The 15002-nt window shown below is 36.8% G+C and overlaps 1 protein-coding gene across 3 annotated transcripts in view; it reads right to left on the reverse strand.

Annotated features, from left to right (window-relative positions):
- pcxb (pyruvate carboxylase b) overlaps nt 1-15002 on the reverse strand; it is a 359237-nt gene that overhangs the window by 21023 nt on the left and 323212 nt on the right. For all 3 annotated transcript variants that reach the window (NM_131550.2, XM_087259874.1, XM_087259875.1), the window contains 1 exon segment: nt 149-397. In NM_131550.2, the coding sequence (NP_571625.2) occupies nt 149-397 (249 nt within the window).

Here is a 15002-nt window from a genome sequence, read left to right on the forward strand (position 1 = left end):
GAATGTTAGCTTTAGCTGCTAAATTGACTAAAGATCACAGGCTTGACTTCCATCATTCTGGACATAACAAACACAACACCACAATCACCATAATTAAAGCTGAGGATAGTCCAGGTAAAAACGTTGTGTTTTGGTAAGGAAATGGTACCTGAAACTCCTCTGCGATTTTAGGGCCATCCAGAAACAGACGAGTATTAAGGCAGTCCACCGGACCAAAGGTTGATGTAAACTCTTTAAACTCCTGGAAGACTTTAGGGTACATGGCTGCTGACATCACATCTTCAGGAGTGATTTCATCCCCGTGTGCTGCTCGAAGACCAGATTCAAGAGCCTCAAAGTCCATCGGTGGTAGCGAAGCCCCTGGACGACCTTCAATTCGAGGCAATGACTTGAGCACCTATAATATAAAAAACATCACATGATTAACTTTGGCATAAAATATGGTTTCTTACTCATGGTATTAGCTGAGTACAACTGACCTCTTGTCATGTAATCAAATGTGTATTTTTTATATAGCGCATTTAATGTGTATGGCCATACACCCAAAGCGATTCACAATCATGAGGGGGTTCTCCCCACACCACCACCAGTGTGCAGCACTTGGATGATGTAACGGCAGCCACAGAATTGCACTAGTGCTATTGGTGCTAACCACACACCATCTATTGGTGGAGGGAAGAGACAGTGACATGAGGTGGACAGTAGATGGGAATGATATTATTGTAAGGGCCGACTGAGGGCTTTGGCCAGGACACTGAGGTTACACACCCACTCTTTTAAGTGCCATAGGATTTTTAATGACCACAAAGAGTCGAGACCTCGGTTTAGCCTCTTATCAGAAAGACGGCACCCACTGACAGTATAGTGTGCCCTTCACTTTTACTGGGGCACAGACCACAGATCGAGTGCCTCCGGCTGGCCTCACCAACACCACTTCCAACAGCAACGTAGTTTTCCTATGTGGTCTCTCATCCAGGTACTGACCAGGCTCAGCCCTGCTTAGCTTTAGTGAGTAACCGGTCTTGGGCTGCAGGGTGATAAGGCTATGTCTCTCTTAAAGGGAAAGTTTACTCCCCAAGAAATACTGTCATCATGTAAATACACTGTAGAGATGTTTAAGTGAGCTTACGCCATGAAGAAGCCATGTTTGATTTGTTGACAAATATTTGCAAGATTCCTTAATGAATTGGACTGATTCAGTTCTTAAGTTTAAGTCCCTCTATACCAGGGGTATCTAAACTCAGTCCTGGAGAGTTTGTGTACTGCTGAGTTTAGCTCCAACTGCTTCAACACACCAGCCATGACGTTTCTAGTATATGCATTAAGAGCTAGATTAGCCGTTTTAGGTGTGCTTGATTAGGGTTAGAGCTAAACTCTCCAGGACTGAGTTTGGACATGAGTTTGGAGATGATACAGTTACAACGGTTAACAGCCGTTAAGAAACCACCGAAGGAAAAGATTATTACACTATAATGACTTTAATTTTAGTCTGTTTCTTACATATCAATCACCATATGACTTAATATATTGAATACACTGAAATAATACATCCTTGGTATGTTCAGTCTCTATCCTGATTTGTGTAGTAGTTTGGTGAACTTAGCTACACAAATTTACCTTAAAGCAATCAATGATAAAGTTTTCAGTTATGAGTGACCCAATGGCTGAAGAGAATTTGTCATGACAACCAATTCAACTTTCAGATTCTGACAGCTCAAGTACAAAAGACCTAAATAATGATGTGAGTCGATATTCAGGTCACTGGTCACATCTTTAATGCAACTTTGGGATTTTCAGCAAGCATTGTAACAAATTCCATCGCTTAAAGCACAAATGTTTTGCAAATGAATCAACAGTAATACCATTCACTATCTTATCTTGTCTTTGTCCTCTGGCTAGCGTCTGACATTGCAAGCTCAAAAGTACTAAATACATCATTAGTGCTGTCAGAGTGGGCGTTAATGAACAGAAGCACAAACATTTTGACAAATAGGTCAATTGCAAAGGAGAAGCTACACCACCAATATGCCATTAAAATGACTCAATTCATTATGTACAAAAACTTGCTGATTTCTTCGTGTTGGCAAGGCAACAACAACCAAGTGGTACTATTTTCTCCTTTTTGTTTCACAGCAGTAAAAATGAATTAGAAAAAGGTCCTTGGACTTGCACTGAGCACAGCCTGCTGGCTAACGGGGGTAAAGTGAATGGTCTACACAAAAGGGCTGGTGGAGAAAAGAGGAAAAACAAAACATATCAGCTCATAAAAAGCTCAGCAGCCCATTTCGTTATTCAGATAAAATAGTTGAAAAGGCTGCCTGCAGTCCCAACCCACCTAACTGTTGAATAAATTGCCACTTAATAGCAGTTGAGTCATGATTTCAGGCCATATGGGCTCTCTTTTGTTTGATGTGTCCTATAAGTTTACTGTTTTGTGATTCTGCCTGAGAGTTTATATGCAACCTTATTTGCAGGCTACCTGTTAATCCTTTTCCCTCATTACTCTACCACTTGAGATTCCACAAAGGCATTTATTTACTTTCCCACTTCAGTCCTGTAAAGTTGATGATTCATTTGACAATCTCAGTAGCTCAGATCGGAGAGACCATTTGTTTTTAGCTTAGTAACACTTAGAGTCTATGGAGTCTGTGTCAGTGGCAGGCTTTGCAAATCCATTCTTAAAATAATTTATCTGTAAATCTCACCGGCCACTTAATTAGGTACACCTATTTAACTGCATGTTAATGAACATTTCTAATCAGCCAATGACATGGCAGCAACTTAATGCATTTGGGCATGTAGACATGGTCGAGACAATCTGCTTCAGTTTAAATCAAGCATCAGAATGGGTAAGAAAGGTAATTTAAATGACTATGAGCGTGGAATATTTGTTGGTGCCAGACAGGCTGGTCTGAGTAATTCATAAATTGCTGATCAACTGGGATTTGCACGCACAACCATCTTTAGGGTTTACAGAGATGGCTCAAGGTCAGGCAGGGTCAGAATTTGGCATCAACAACATGAAAGCATGGATCCATCCTGCCTTGTATCAACAGTATAGTGGTGGGGGTGTAATGGTATATTTTCTTGGTACACTTTGGGCCCCTTAAGTACCAGTTGAGCATCGTGTCAACACCAGAGCCTACTTGAGTTGTGGCTGACCATGTCCATCCCTTTATAACCACTGTGTGCCCATCTTCTGATGGCTACTTCCAGCAGGATAACACGCCATGTCATAAATCATGAATCATCTCAGACTGGTTTCTTGAACATGACATCGATTTCACTGTACTCAAAAGGCCTCCACAGTTACTAGATCTCAATAAAAATGGAGTACCTTTGGGATGTGGTGGAATGGTAGATTTACATTATGAATGTGCAGCCGACAAATCTGCAGCAACTGCATGATGCTATCATGTCAATATGGACCAAAATCTCTGAATATTTACAGTACCTTGCTCTATGCCATTAAGAATTACAGGAGTTTGAGGGCAAAAGGGAGTCCAACCTGGTACCAGTGAGGTGTACATAATAAAGTGGCCGATAATTGAATGTATTTTTTCAAATGCCATACATTGAAGTTTAGAGAGGTCCAAATCAACAGGAATTTTCAGAGTGTTCAGCAAAATAAAGGAATCCATAAAAGTCTGGAACAGCATAAGGTTGAGTAAATAATGATTGAAGTTTCATTTTGGGTAAACTATTTCTTTAGGGATTGTGAAATGTTTCTTTTCCACGTTTAACATCTTTATTCCAAGAAATGCACATATAGCCCCAATATGGAAACATTAAATACAAAACCTAGAAAAAAAAAGGGTAAAGCTGTGCGAAAGGACTGAGAAAACTACAAAGCTAGCTTTCGAAGCCTGAGGTAAGGAAAGAAGCTTAAGGAGAATACTTGAACTGCATTTATTTCATAGTAAGTTAAAGCATAGCATTATGTATTCCTTATCTGCTCTGTCATTACCATAAACTAGCATGAGAGCAATTGTGCCATTACACATGCAGTGTAGAAAAACACCTTCTAAGACTGCTGGCATCTGCACTCAAACTACCTGCTATACGGTTTTGAAAACAGTGCTATATGGATTACCAGGTGGTTTGCAGAGAAAACTGCAGCAAAGTTTATGGACTCGTGTAAGAGGTTATATAATTTCATAACTCAGAAAATAGCAGTTCCTATATCAGATGTCTGAGGCAGGAGGAGCAGCTAGGAGAGCTTCTGTTTTCCTCACATTGCTTTCTGTGCTGGGTGAAAGGGGATATTTGACATTGTTGACACAGATTGGAAGGAGATGAGATTTGCTCTTTTTTTCCCCTGAATCATCTGTCCCCATCCAAGTGTGTGCATTTAGGCTGTTTGTCATTCTGTACTGTCACAGCCTGGCTGAAAATATCACTGGGGTGATGTCATGTGCTCAACAATCCTCCTGGAAAGATCAATAAGCCTTGGTAAAAAAGGTGCCATCGAAATATTAGTCGTCTCAGTAACCATTAATCACAAGCATCTGTCTGTCAGTACAAAGAGAAGTCAAGCATTGCTTAATTACATTTGAAAAGACATTAACCAACTAAGAGCTAAACTGATTAAGTACTTTATGGTGCTTCACTAAATATGTCAATTAATAAGCAATCCACATTTATACGGTCCTGTCTCCTTGATTGATACTGTAAAGAAGACTCTCACACAAAATCCCCAAAATTTCCATTGAAATGGGCAAAAAGAGATTGCATTTAATTATATGTTTGAAAATCCACTAGGAGTTTTGCTGCTCTCCATCTGTCTGAGAGTGCTCTCATGCACTTTAGATAACAAAGGGACTCATTTCACTGGCCCAAATCAAATTCGTCAGGCGTGATGGTCCATTGCTTTCCTCACAGGATCCACAGGAGAGAAGACTACAAAGCAGTGGGCTGTAATGGGAACTCATGTAGCCATAAAACGGTGTGAAGCTTCTCGCTCTCTGACCTGAACGCATCTTCCTCTGGTCTAGCCTCTGAGGGAGCTGTGTAATTGTTCCAACTGTGACTATGTTTGAACTGCGAGATCATATGTAGAAACATGAGCAAAATCACAGCAGCTACTTAGATGAGGCAGGTGTGTGTATGTGTTTGTGTGGCAGTGTTTGACCACACTGCCTTTCTGCCTTTTCATCTCTGACCCAGAGTAAATGTCATTCCATATACTGGTTAAACAGTGACAGGTTTCTGCTGTCTTTAAAAAGAAAGCATACAGTCCAATACATCAGTTTACATGTACACTATAAAGTAATAAACAATTAAATAAATGAATAAAGAAAAAAAAAACATGCATACATACATATGTGAACTCACCGGCCACTTTATTAGGTACACCTGTTCAACTGCTTGTTAATGCAACTTTTAATCAGCCAATCACATGGCAGCAACTCAATGTATTTAGGCATGTAGACTTGGTCAAGACGATCTGCTGCAGTTCAAACTAAGCATCAGAATGGGGAAGAAAGAAGATTTAAGTGACTTTGAACATGGCATGGTCGTTGGTTGAGTCATGGCACGGGCTGGTCTGAGTATTTCAGAAATTGTTGATCTACTGGGATTTTCAGGCACAACCATCTGTAAGGTTTCCTGAGAACGGTCAACGGTTCAGGCTTGTGGTGCTGGTGTAATGTTTTGGGGAATATTTTCTTGGCACACTTTGGGCCAATTAGTACCAATGAAGCATTGTGTCAATGCCACAGCTTACCTGAGTCGCTGACCATGTCCATCCCATTATGACCACATTGTACCCATCTTCTGATGGCTACTTCCAGCAGGATAATGCACCATGTCATAAAGCGTGAAGCGTAAAGTCATCTCAGACAGGTTTCTTGAATATGACAATAAGTTCACTGTACTCAGATGGCCTCTACAGTCACTAGAACTCAATCTAATAGAGCACCTTTGGGATGTTGTGGAACAGGAAATTCGCATAATGAATGAGCAGCTGATAGATCTGCAGCAACTGCGAGATGCTATCATGTCAATATGGACCAAAATCTCTAAGGAATTTTTCCAGTACCTTGTTGATTCACTGCCACAAATGATTAAGGCAGCTCTGAAGGCAAAAAGGGGTCCAACTCTGTACTAGTAAGGTGTTTCTAATAAAGTGACCTGAGAGTGTACATACACAGATGAATGTATACATACAAAATGTTCATTCATTCATTTTCTTGTCGGCTTAGTCCATTTATTAATCCGGGGTCGCCACAGCGGAATGAACTGCCAACTTATCCAGCAAGTTTTTATTCAGCGGATGCGCTTCCAGCCGCAACCCATCTCTGGGAAACATCCACACACTACAGACAATTTAGCCTACCCAATTCACCTGTACAGCATGTCTTTGGACTGTGGGGGAAACCGGAGCGCCCGGAGGAAACCCACGCAAACACACGGAGAACATACATACTTCACAAAGAAATGCCATCTGAGCCTAGGCTCGAACCAGCAACCCAGCAACCCTCTTGCTGTGAGGTGACAGCACTACCTACTGCGCCACTGCTTCGCCCCATACAAAATGTTAATGTTAAAAACATTTAATTAATAACAATAACTGTATCGACAGGAATTTTGTTAACTGTTAATTTGCGCTGAATACAATTATAAGGCTTTCTTCGCTTTTGACGACCAAATATACTTTTACTTCTACATTTCTTTTACTGACAACTTTTGTAATATTAAAACTATACTTTATTATATATACTATATATATAAAAAATAAAAGTGTTACAACTTTTGGTGTGTTACTCCCCAATGCTGTAGAGATGAAATCTTGACAGGTTTCTTTAGGGGAAGAGAACATTCAAGGAACTGGGTCTGAGCCTATGAGCAATGACAGTAATGGTCGGGCAGACTTAGAGAGTTTAAAAGGATGTAAAGAAGCATGCTGTCATTCAAACCCATCCTCTGAAATCCTGTCTTAGTCAGTCCATCACTCCATCAATCATCCGCCACAGTCAGAAGTGTGCAGATGAGTATGATCAGTCTAGACTGATAAAGTACCCATGTGATGGTATAGGGTCCATTTGGTTGTTTATCCTTAATAAAGTCTGACATATATTGCATTTGTGACACCTACTAGTTTAAATCTGAAAAAAAAAAAAAAAACACTGGGACTGAAAGCTTTTAGACTGCACTTACATCTTCTTATTTTTCTTTTTGCAAGATATAAATTATGTATAGATATTTTATTTGATTTCGGTGATCTGAGGGTGATTTTTGAGGAAAAAGTTCAAGTATTGAAAGTTATATATGTATAGTGTTAACATTATTTTGTAATGTTTAACTTACAAAGGTGACTTAAAATCTAGAAATAAGTAATCTTTGATGATTTTTTTGCATAATATAATGTCAGGAAAACACATAATTTTTGATGAACTTTTAGTCAATGTAGTTTGTACCATACCTGTCATCCAATAATAAGATTTTTGCTTTGTTACTATATGAAAACAAAGTTTTCTACTACTACACTGCATCTGGTTAGTTAGTACTACTATACTAACTATACTCACACAATAAATGTTTTTTTTTTTTTTTTTAATGTGGTACTACAGCATGTGAGTTCTAAGTGGAAGCATATGAAGAATGGTAGCCCATAAGCTCTTTGTCTGTACTGTTAGTCATCACACAAACTTTATGAATGAAAATCACAAGTTATGCTGAAATGGTTTCTTTTAGCTTTCTGAAATACATCATAACTCATGTAATCACTTAATGTTACAACCATAAAAAATGTCAGTAAAATTACTATAAGTGGTCATAACTACTATTTACTTGCAGTACATTTAATGAATCATACATTTCAATATACATGTACTTTTAGAATTTAGTACTGTAGACTTTTACAGTATTACAGTGTTGAGTTAAAATTCAGTCACAAATTCATTCTTTATTACACTAGTTACAGATTTAGTATGGTGCATCACACAATAATTTTCACATTTTGCATCATGTTGTTTAAGCCCCTTTGTGAACTCATGGGTGTCCTGGTCTAAAATAGGTGTTTTAAGGAGCATTGTTGGTGCATTGCTATTTTGAAGAACTGAAAAAGACTGAAATTGAAATCTAGAAGCAGGTCTAAAGTCCAGCACAGAGCGTGTTAGTTATGCGCCTATGCAGGTTCAAATGCTTACACATTGCTGAATACATACAGTGTGTACAGCAATACACAAATATCTTTACAGATGAAAACAAGTAAAGGATTAAATGTTACAAAAATAGTTATTTTCTACATAAATATAAAATCCACTGCATCTAGCCTTCTTGTTACCTTCATACCTTTTTCCAGTTAATTCATGACAATTTGCATTATTATAATATTACTATTATTATTAGTTTTATTTATTATATGCATATTGATATTTGTTTTAGTTTAGATTTGTCCACCTGTCAGTTTTTTTTTTTAAGTGTGTTTGGATATAACTCTTTGAGCACACTTTATTATTATTGTTCATTTATTGATTTTCTGGAAATTAGAACTGAATTTAGACATAGTTTTGAAACAAATCTTTGTGCTTAAGAAGCAGAATGAAATATGTAGGGTAATGGATGTGTTCAGTGGAATGCATACAAGACCATTTCCTTATCTATAAAAGTAAAGAAGTAAAGAGTACAAGTACTTTATCCTCCTTATAAAGTCCACCATGTAAATAGCAAATGCACAATGGCGTGACGCAACTGACTCTTAAAGGGAATGGGCGTTGAGACTCTGATTGGTTTAATACACATGTTTAACATACTTGTTTAAAACACACCCAAAATTCATTAAGATAATAAGCACAACCCTGTTAGACCATGCTGCGCAGTACAGAGCATAATTTTCCATCCTAAAAATAGGATTTGGACACTCCTGTTAATGCTTTTGCGCCATGCGGTTTTAGACTAAAATTCTGCGGCCACTGGATCTGATCAGTTTTCTTGCGGTATGGAAATAAGTTTCAGAATAAAATGCGGTAGTGGTCGGGAACTTTGGTGTAATTTGAAAAGGAGAGGGCGGTCTAACAACATAGCGCAACCAAGAGGAAGAGCATGTGCATCCGCCGTAGTGCTTTGTGTGTGTGTGTGTGTGTGTGTGTGCGTGTGTGTGTGTGTGAGAGAGAGAGAGAGAGAAAGAGAGAGAGAGAGAGAGATAGAGAAAGAGCATTACTGCCCTTTTTGCTCTGTCTTGTTTGTAATACAAATCTACAAAACCAGTCATCTGCCATGGTGCTTTGTGTTGCTTGTAATAGGCTGACTGGACTCTGTAACATCCAGCTGGGTGTTTTTGGAGGCCTATTTAATTTCTATACATTCTTCCTTGTTCCAATACGTACCTTCTATGTATATAGAAATTATGCACATATGATATATGAAACACAATCGGTAGTTGGCAAATATTGAACAGAAAAGTTTGTAAATCTGACTTTGTAGTATCTACATACCTCACCGCACATCACACGGCACTCATGTCTCATCACAAATGGACAACCAACACTTTTATCTGTTATCTCTCTCTTTTGGTAGTACCCAATTTAAATGTGAGATTTTAAAAACCAGATCTAAATTTAGCAGGAATGGTTGGGTCAGGTAGACAACAGTGCGGATTGGGCAGCGGGTGAACAAAGGCTGAATATATGGTGGGATTGGTCGGGTGCGGTATAAAGCTGGCTGGAGCAGGATTAGAATTCAGTCCCGTGCCTTTGTGCCTAGACCGTTAAAATAGAATCCTTAAACTCTAGAACTCTTTTACAGTGACATCACACCAAGGTCACTTTAAAATTCTTTGATCAATTTCAATTATTGTACATTCATGTCTTACAAGCTGTTCACGTCAGCGTTCTGTACTTCTGCGCATCTTTAAGTTAATGCGACATACTTTCCTGCATGATAGCCATTCTCCTTCTATTAGGAGCTGAAGTGTCTCTGCTCTAGATGATACAGTTATTAGCACATTCAGCCAAGCTAATGCATTTTAAATAATACATAAAACATGCTGATTAGTGTATGGAGGAGCTCCCCAAGGATTGCCGGAAAAGGGTTTAGAGGCTTTTCCCTTGGCGGAGGCATGAGACACAAAAGAGGGCTCACCAATTCTATTAGTCACAGTGACTGCAGTTCAAAGATGATCCACGCTTCATTCAGTCACTCTTCATTAATTTGACAGCTTTTGAGGCCATTTATAATCCAGAAATATGTGTGTGCGTGTGTGGTAGAAATGGTTTCTAAAGATAGACTGGTTAATTGCCCCTAGGATTGAGACTGGAGCGACATTTAATTGAAGTGTCTGCTAACGTCACTAAAACTGCATGCGTATAGGAAAAGGTGTGAAGATTTTGATCCCCTCAAGCTGCTTCTTACTCACTATATACACAAACACACTGTTTAAATATATAAAAAACAGATGCCGGTTGATTATGTGAAAGCTTTTGCATGCGTTGTTTTTCCATCACACACCATTGCAAAGGCACAGACTGCTTGAAATGATGGTGCTTGACATGTTTTGATCGTATCATTAAAAGTCTGTTTGTGTTTCTTCCATCTCAACCTGTTTGTCTGTGTAAACGTGTGTGTTCATGTGTGCGGCTGTGGGAGAAGATTGGCCACTCTTATCAGTATTTTTCCAGTGGTGTCTAACGAAGCGTGTCTGGTTATCTGAGTTTATCTGGATGAGCTGATTGGCAGAGATAGAGGCACGAACGCATGAGTGAGTCACTGCAGGCTCTGCCACACAGCCCTTTCCAAACTATTATGATGATTGTATGTCAAATACACCCACAGATACATATGCTGACTATGCCTGGGGCCGCTGTGGTCGACATACACCCAGGTCAAATGACAAAGCGTAATTAGCTTTTCCTGTAAATAGCTCTTAAGCATTAAATGTAGAGTTTACCCAAAATAAAAATTCTGCCATCATTTACCCACCTTTCACTTGTTCAAAGCCTATTTGAGTTTCTTTCTCCTGTTGCACTACTGATGACACCCATTGACTTCCGTAGTATATTTTTTCCTACCATGAAAGTTGATGTGTGCTAACAAACAATAATAAACAATTAACAAGAAAAGTTTAACACCATTAAAACTGCAATAAAGGTTTAAACCACATGAGGGGAGAATAAATAACGAGGTAATATAAATTTTTGGATGAAATAGTACTTTAAAGGTAAAGTATTTTGAAGCAGACGCTGTACAAATGGCTTCAATAGTAATGGTAAAAACTTTAAAAATGCTACAGTAAAGATATGTAACTGTATTAACAGTAAGTTTCCTTAACATACAATGTGAATAACCATTGTCTGACTTTCTTAGTATTCCCTGAATGACACTTAACTTTTTTTAATATGGTTCATTTTTTTCACTTATGTTATGTAAGTATATGTTATATTTGATTTTGATAAATGCTGTTGATTGATTTACATTAGTTTCATGTAAGGTAAGGTAAGGTAAGGTAAGGTAAGGTAAGGTAAGGTAAGGTAAGGTCAAACTTTATTGTCCCAGTTTGGCAAATTTGTTTTGGGTACTTGCCCTCAGCTGCAGTTATCACAAACATAGAAAAACAATACAAGCATCCAAAAAACAAACAAGTATACTATAAACATAAATAAATCTATACCCCCACCCACCTCCATATATACACATAAATAAGCAAAACAGATACTCCCAGGCTAAGCCACCACTATTTAATTGCTTAATGCTCACCGGATAAAAAGGCAAGGTACTCTGAACCTTTTTCCCGAAGGTAACAACTCATACTCATTATGCAGAACATGTGATAAGTGATAACAATTGGTTTATCATGTCTTATTGTGTTCTGTTCATAAATATGCTTCAGTAACATCTGTTCTGATACATCAATAGTCTTCCATTAATTTTCCAAGCAGTGTGAATCAAACTGACTAAAGTAACTTGCCACCATAGTTGCCTAATGATGGTTTTTGGAAACACACCCCAGGTAAGCTATAATAGAACTTTAGTCAGGTTTGGAACCACTTAATTTAACATAGTGGTATAGAGCAATCTTTAAATTAAGTCTTAGATGAAATAATATTCAAAACCCAATGATTCCAACTGTCTCATTATGCAGAACATGTGATAAGTCACAAACGATTGGTTAAGCATGTCTTATTGTGTTCTGTTCATAAATATGCTTCAGTGACATCTGTTCTGATACACCAATAATTTTCCAAGCAATGTGAATCAAACTGACTACTTTAGTTCTCAGCTGCACAAACCAGTTTGCCAAACCAGGTTGTGATGCCGTACCTTATTGAGCTCTCAAAAACAGCCTGATAAAACAAGATCTTACATTTTTGATCCACTCCATGCATTCAATAAAGTCGTTGCTGAAGATTACTGCAGAGATTGTCAACATGTATATTCCATTTCAGTGAATTATTAAAGAACACACCAAGATAATTATACAAATTGACCTGTATGATGGTTAGATTACTGATGGTCACAGGTCTATGGTCATCAATTTCTCTAAGATCAAACATAATCTCTTTTGTCTTACTGACATTCAAAGCTAGAAGGTTATTATCACACCAACTAATCTTCCAATCTCTGAAAAATATTCAGATAAATCTCTGTTCTTATTCAATAAACCTAAGATGGCAGTATCATCTGAGAATTTAATTAAGTAATTATTAGAATAATTACATCTATATGCATCTGTGTATAAAGCAAGCAAAACCTGTAAGCTAACACAGCCCTGTGAAGCTCCCGAACTCTGAAATTTTGTCTTATAGTGTTCCATTAACATTTACCCGCTGTCTATGATTGAATATAAAAGAAATATGCCATTTAATTAGTAATGGATTAACTTTAAAATCTTGTAGTTTAGTAATTAGAAGTGTGCTACCATAATGGTGTTTAGTAGTTGTGTGACTGTGAATAACACTAAACACCTTCCATATATGCACAGTAGATGTTTCTCGGTTTGCTGATAAGCTCATTGTAATGCTTGTAAGCACTTTAACACATTGGTGTAACACCTTAAATTAATTTTTAAAATTTTGGAAACAGAATTTAAATCACAGCTGCTCCCCCTCTTCTCTTGTACAGTTTTTAGTTACTAGAAGTAAGAGTACAAAAAGGTCATCCTGATTTGTTTTTTTTAGTGCAGTGTTAAGAGAAGAATTAATGCAATATAAAACTATAATGCAGCGTTGTCTATTGTAATTAAGCAATAACACATGAAAGAGTGTCCAGGGGTGCACTACCAAAACAATGATGTAACTCACGGCTGAACTACTGTAGTACGAGATGTAATACGAGATGTAATTTAGGAAAAGAACAATATAGAAATGAGTGTTTCCCAAAACCCTAGTTGCTCTGTCGCAGATGCATAATTTGAACCACGTTAGTTATAACATAAAACATTCATAATGATGCTCTAAAATGTAAGTAAGAACTTCTTTAGAGAAAATCCCCATAATCTTTTTTGGTGGAAATTATAATTGTTATATATATATATATATATATATATATATATATATATATATATATATATATATATATATATATATATATATATATATATATATATATATATATATATAAAATATGTAGTCAGTAGTTTACCTTCTACCCTTCTACCCTCTAGAAAGTCTATAGAAAGTCTAAAATTACTATATGGACCACTAATTCAACAAAATGCAAAGTTCTAGAGATTTACCTAGCAAAAAAAAAAAAAAAAAAAAAAAAAAAAACATTTGCTATGACCTGCCACTTACCAAGCTACTTACTATTAATCTACTTAATTTATATTTAGCCAAATTAGACTGAACTGGACTGTAAAAAAATACTTACACCTAATTACACCTTAGAAATATCTTTTATTTATTTATTTATTTATTTATTTATTTATTTATTTATTTATTTATTTATTTATTTATGTATGTATGTATGTATTTATTTATTTATTTATTTATTTATTTATTTATTTATTTATTTATTTATTTATCTATCTATTTATTTATTTATTTATTTATTTATTTATTTATTTATTAATTTATTTATTTTTTAAATCATTCCAAGTTTAAATGTTGGAACATTGGAAAGGAATAGGGCATAGGGGGATAACTGGGAGTCCGCTTGTTAAGTGTGACGTCACGCGAAGTGGCTTCCAGATCCAAGTGCTCTATTGAACTGAATGGGGAGACTCATGAAATGGTAATAATAAATGTTAACAAAGCGATTTAAGGCTTACGAAAATCACGATTGCAGTATATATGTCCATGACTAATATCCCATGGCCAGAAAGTGATAATTTTTTTTATAAATTGTAAATTTTCTGGTATTTGTTATGCAGCAGGCCCAGAGATTGTTGTGTACACTATGATTTTATATAAAAGTAACGTTAATGTGTGATAGGAATAAAACGTGATCATAAACGAATGATTTCTCCACTCAAATGAATGGCAGCTTGGACCCGGAAACAGTATACATACGTCACAAACACGTCAACACTTAACAAGCAGATAGAACACAACCAAGAACTCTGTTTCTAACTACAGCTCTTCAGGTGTAGTTGCAAACGTACAAGTTTGTGAAGCAGAATGTTTTTTGGAACAACAGATTTCGGAAATGCCAAATCAACAAACTATGTTTGTAATGACAGAACTTGCCACCTTAGTTGCCCAATGATGGTTTTTTTTTAAACGCACCCCAGGCAAGCTATAATAGACCTTTAGTCAAGTTGGATACCACTGAATTTAACATAGTCGTAAAGCAATCTTTAAATTAAGCCTTAGATTAAATCATTTTCAAAACCCAATGATTCCAACTGTTTTATGGAGATTTTGTTTACTGTTTAGGTTTTTAGATGATCTCAGACTTATTTAAATAAAAAGCACTGCATCTCAGGCCTCTGAGACTGGACAAACCAGTAATGCAACATATTTAGAAGCACAACAAAATGCATGTACTAAAGACCTCAGGATTGAGTGCAAAAAATGACTTGCAGGTGCCAGTAAAAACACAATAAACAGCAAGTATAACATTAA

The sequence above is a fragment of the Danio rerio genome, chromosome 7, assembly GCF_052040795.2.
Source record: "Danio rerio strain M-AB ecotype USA chromosome 7, GRCz13ab, whole genome shotgun sequence".
Classification (NCBI taxonomy): domain Eukaryota; kingdom Metazoa; phylum Chordata; class Actinopteri; order Cypriniformes; family Danionidae; genus Danio; species Danio rerio.